The 5411-nt window shown below is 37.9% G+C and overlaps 1 protein-coding gene across 1 annotated transcript; it reads right to left on the minus strand.

The window, feature by feature from the left end:
- Positions 1-1599: 1599 nt before the first annotated feature.
- Positions 1600-5121, minus strand: LOC133676832 (serine/threonine-protein kinase STY13). The gene is made up of 6 exons (XM_062098598.1): positions 4435-5121; positions 4112-4244; positions 3821-4016; positions 3151-3275; positions 2382-2540; positions 1600-2152 (listed from the first exon to the last, which is right to left on the minus strand). Exons 1-6 carry the CDS (start codon positions 4593-4595, stop codon positions 1856-1858), a joined length of 1071 nt encoding a protein of 356 aa, XP_061954582.1. The 5' UTR covers positions 4596-5121; the 3' UTR covers positions 1600-1855.
- Between the last annotated feature and the right edge of the window lie 290 nt (positions 5122-5411).

The following is a 5411-nucleotide window of genomic DNA, read 5'->3' on the forward strand; positions in this document are numbered from 1 at the left end:
ATCGACAAAATCACGAACAACTAGTCAGCTGATTGCATCTCATGGAATCCAACAAAACACAAGGAAGGGCGGGATGATGGATTATGGACTGTACAAAAGGGGATGTCGCAAGAGATCAATCTTACTGAAATCATTCATGAGCTGCCTGGCAAAGGAATGGGAATGTATCTGCTCAGAACAGGAAGAAGATGATGAATTCTTTCCATATTGCCAGCCAAGTCATGGCCACTTGGGCAGAGCAATGGCATCTCCTATTTGGACCATGATGAAACAGTGACCTTTCACAGGACAGCGAGTGCATTGCTGACCTTCATCGTTATCCTCCCCACCTCTCAAAAATGGCACCAACCCTCGCACAGCAGTCCAGCAAGCGTGCTCGTTCTGGGTGCGCACAGTTGCATTACAGGCTAAATAGATGAAGGCACCATGTAGAGAATGGCAGGACCATTTATTTGTCAGGGAGTCCAGGCGACATGGTCCATGGCTGATGCTTCACCAGCTAGAAGACAGCCCCGACTTTATAAGTTTTCCCTATCACAATCAACCTCTATATAGTTGTTTCGTCAGTAACTTTGTCAGTAAAGAAAAGATGTACATTATTGACAGAAATAATGGATAGCAGTAGGTCTTCGTGTGATGCGGAACGCCTGTCAACAAGTGCTGGTACAGGAGATTCTGCCATCATAATTTAATGATTTTTAAAGTGTTTTTTTTTTAAAAAAAAATATTAGAATAATATTTATTTTATTTTTTACATTGATATATAAAAAAATCTAAAAATATTTAAAAAATAATTTAAAATAAAAAAATATTTTTTCACCATAAAAATATATAGATAAGCCAAACAAGTTTTCTCATTAAAACATGTAATTTTTTATTTGATTTTTAGATCAATGAGATTTGGTTGACGTGTTCTACATGTTCAGTTTTATAAAGAATCGGTTGGCTATAATAGCTAAGATGGAGATAATATTCAAATTACATTATATTCAAATCGATATAAAAATATTAAAAAAATTTAATTGAAAACAAAAAAAAAATTAAAAATTTTCCAATAATCATGCAGGCAAAAGCTATAATACAGTTTGCATAAGCATGCTGACAACCTGCATTGAGGAAATCTGCAGGTCTTAGCAACCAGTGCTCCGTATCACATGCACCATACACAGATCCTGTCTGTTTTACCATGCCAGCAGCAAAGAATGAAGAAGCCACCATCTAGAATCGATCCAGCTTAATCTAAAAATAGTTCTTAGCAACTGGATTAGTGAAAAGACCCCCTCCCCCTTCTCTGCGAATTGCATCTGTGGGAACTAACTGCAATTAGAGGCCAGATGAGCCATCGGTGACTGCAGCTATTGCCGGAGTCAAAAAGATCTTATAAATTCAAAGCTATTCTCCAGTAAGCATTTTGGCATACGACAAGAACTTGGTAAAATGCATGCCATCATAAAATCTACAAGTAAATAATGAACCGTGATCATTTAACTCGTTAGCTACTATTAATCTTTGCAGAGAAGCATTGTAAATACCATAGTGGTTTCACCTCCGACTGTAAGTACCAAAACTGTGAAGCCAGATTGAAGTATGGAAACCATATTCGAAAAAGAAAAAACGATATGGACATAATTGCTAAACCCATGTATTTCCTTTACAAAAAGGTCCACAGACCATCTAAACAGTCTAATCGGCGTTTTATTTTCCGACCAAGTTTCCTCATTAAGTCATTTCTGTTCAGCATTTGTTTCAATCCTACACTAATCACCATCATCTAAGCAGTTAATAAAATTCTTCTATGACAGGACAAGTTTCTGTGAGCTGGTTCAAAAGGAAAAATTTTGAAAAATTTAGCCAGTCAATGAGTGTTCCTGGTCTTTTTAGCTGTGAATAGTTGGCGAAGGAAAGCAAACTTTCCTCTAGTGCGAGAAGAAAACTCGGTTATGGTGCCATTACTTGATGATGCTGCCTCATTGGTGTCAGATTCTGGTAAGGATGGTGTGGGTGAAGGTGGTGAGAGTGTGAAGAGAAATGCATTGAGCATCCGGATGATCTGGTTGAAGCTAGGCCTCAAGTTGGGGTCTTCAACCCAACATGACTGCATGATAAATGCGAGGTCAGGGGATACATCCTCTGGAAGAGCAGGCCTCTCTTGCTGTATCCATTAAAAACCAGGTTAGTTGTCTCCGAAAACAAATAAATACCAGGTTAGAAGATTTGATAGCAATAATGCAGAATAACATCTGCAAAGATGGTCCTAAAGGGGCACAAATCAGAAGTGCACAAGGAAAAAACAGCAGACTGCATTTGGATTGCCACTTGAAGTTGCAATCCAATATTAATATAACACACACAGAGAGACTTGTTTGCAATCAATTCTTCACCTTAAAAGCAGCAGCATAGGCAGCTTGCAAATTTGACATGCCTTCAAATGGCATGCGGTTGGTCAACAACTCCCATAACACAATTCCAAAGCTGTAGACATCAACTTTGTTATTGTAATGCTTCTTTTCTCCCTGACGCAGTGTCACGGTGCTGTACAACTGCAAAAGAGCTGTTAGTAAAACAGATGGAAAACTGAAAAGGATTTGTATTCTACAAGCAAATCAATATAATATTCTGAAGCGGAATGCTGATAACATATGATGAATGCAACCTAGCCATTCAACACCAGATATCAACTAAAACTACAGAGTAAAGAACCACACTGCTTATGAAAACCTCATGCTTCTATTTGTCAAGCAAATGCCAAAAACTGTGTTTACGTGATCCATCTGGAGCAACAAACAAATAAAATTGATGAAACAAAATGAATAAAAAATAGCACTAAAGCATACAGTACATTCGTTGTTGAGGGTTGGTGAAATTCAGAATAAGATCTTCTATGTAGTTTCTCCACATGTCACTCTTGATGAAAATCTACAAAATGATGAACTAATGGCAAAAATGGAAGAGGAAAAGACCCTTGATATAAAAGACACGTTCCCAACTATCAATATTGCTTTCTGTTGTTTTCCAACAGTTACATGACTGATGTGTAACCATCACCTCTGTTTTAACAGAAGAATATTGACGCACTGCGAGGCTTCTTATGCTGCTAATATCAGGTGATATTAAACCAAAATCAAACTATGTTAGCAAGAAGGCACAAACCTCAGGAGCCATCCAACGGTATGTTCCAGTTTCTGCAGTCATCATCTCAGTCACAGTTTCTTCTCTTGCAAGACCAAAATCCGCAAGCTTCACAGACTTCTGATTTGCCGTAAGCAACAAATTGTCTGCATCAGGAAAAAGGCTTTCCAATCATTTTGGTGAAAGGGATAGACAGTGATTATAAATTACTTGAGGTGTGCAATGTGGTCCAGGAAAACAACATTCTTTTTTGACAGCACAAAAAACATGAAGTCACAAGCATCATTAACCCTGACTCAAGATGCAAAGGTCAATTACAGAACAATCTAGAAGACCTAAAAAGGAACTGGACTCGAATATCATGCCGTGCCAATGGCCTAATTGAATTACACGCAGAACAAAGTCATAAGACTAAAAAACAGCAATCAAGATGACATTATCCCAAAAATTTAAAATCACAGACCATAGTAGAACGTCACTTTCCCAATAGCAGAATCATAGAGGTGATAAATAAAGGTTGCATGATTCCAAATACATGCTCTTTTTGATAAAAGGCTAGTGCAAGGCTTGATCATAGTAATATTCAAATGTATCCACATTATAATGCTAACCATAAATGAACTTTAAACTCTAAATTTTGACACCAACATAAACGTAAAACAGTAAATCCTTGAACATATTCTTACAATACCTGGCTTAAGATCTCTGTGTATAATCCCATTAGCATGCAAACAATCCATAGCTCGCGCAACATCAAGAGCAAAATTTATGGCCACATAGAGGTCTAACTGTTTCGGACGAATACTAACCAAGTACTTCCGGAGTGACATCCCTGGTAACAACTCTGTAACAATCACCATAAATGGATCCTTACAAGCCCCAATAAACTGCAAAATCAACAAACAAAAGCACTGTCTTGACTGATACATACATAAAAATTACATTACATTACCCAAAAATTAATCATAATCAAACACTTTACCTTGACAAGATTCTCATGTTTAACTCGAGACATCATATTAACCTCTCTTGCAAACCGATCCTCAAGCGCAGCTCTTTCCTCCGACGTGGTCCCTGGATGAAGAACCTTAATGGCCACAATCAGATCACCGTACCTAGAAACACACAAACAAACATTTTCAGCAATCACCTACTACGTAACTAACAATAACTAGAAATAGAAACTACTCTCTCTATTCAGTAACAACAACATATTTTTTTCTCAATAAAATAGGAACCTACACAATCTTTTATAAAAATTTAAAAAAGAAAAATCAAGTTTCAGCTGTCATCAGCAACACTAACCTTCCTTTATAAACTTCACCATGGGCTCCTTCGCCGATTTTATTTCCGATAAACAACAATTTAGGGTCAATTAGCAGATTCTGATCAATAGAGCCGTTTTCCTCAACGGAAGTTCTCTGCTCGTAAATTTCCACTCCTCCTCTCCTTCTCTCGCAACTCATGTTGCTCAAAAGCTTCCAAAATTGTCAAACTATCCCTGAATTCCTCATTTCTTGAACAAAATATCTCTCTGTTTTTCCATATATATATTTTCTGATTTCACCTTTACCAAATTATACATCCAGGTATTTCTACACGGCAAGATTGGGTTAAAATTAATTAATTTTTCTCTCTTTTTAGCTTCGGAGAGAAGTAAAAGAACAACTTGAAATCTTTTTCACAAAAAAAATAAGAAGGAGAAGAGAAGAAGCGTCGTGAGATGGAGTGACGAAGAAGAGTTGAGCTCCGGCGATATTTTCCGACGGAGATGGTGATTTTCCGAGGCGATGAGGAGGGTTTGTTTGCTTGTTTACTAAAGTTTTTGAAAGTGGAAGGTGAGAGAGGAGGGAGAGAAAGAGGGGAAAAAGCAGCGAGAGAGGAGGGGGAGTGGGGAGGTATTCTTGAGAGAAATGTGAAGAACCACTGAGAGGAGAGCACGTGGAGAGCAAAGAAATCAGGCGCCTTTGAGGTAGGTCAGCACAGCAGCAATTCGGACGTTGTTGGTCCAGCAGCCGCTCAGATATGGTCGCAGTCACGTACTCGTAGTGACAAAACCAGGCCTATTCAGCTCAGCTTACTTCCTAACCTGGCTTGGCTCGCTGCATCAGCCAGTCGAGTCTCTTTCTTTTCCACATTTGTCTCGTGCTGATATAAAAGTTAAAACTACAAAATTAATTTATTTTAGCCTCTTTATTTTTAGTGATTTTTTATGTTAATCCTGTTTTATTTATTAAGTTTATATTTAGTACCTCCGTCCCTTCACCCTTGTTTAATTAATT

Source organism: Populus nigra, chromosome 17, assembly GCF_951802175.1.
Source record: "Populus nigra chromosome 17, ddPopNigr1.1, whole genome shotgun sequence".
Taxonomy (NCBI): Eukaryota; Viridiplantae; Streptophyta; class Magnoliopsida; order Malpighiales; family Salicaceae; genus Populus; species Populus nigra.

What these genes read in the sequence shown, in the direction of transcription:
- LOC133676832 (XM_062098598.1), bottom strand. Translation starts at nt 4,595, where the DNA reads ATGAGTTGCGAGAGAAGGAGAGGAGGAGTGGAAATTTACGAGCAGAGA. An exon ending in AACATGAGAATCTTGTCAAG is followed by an intron (nt 4,017 to 4,111) that starts GTAAAGTGTTTG and finishes TTGATTTTGCAG; the next exon opens with TTTATTGGGGCTTGTAAGGA. An exon ending in ACCGTTGGATGGCTCCTGAG is followed by an intron (nt 2,541 to 3,150) that starts GTTTGTGCCTTC and finishes GCTCTTTTGCAG; the next exon opens with TTGTACAGCACCGTGACACT.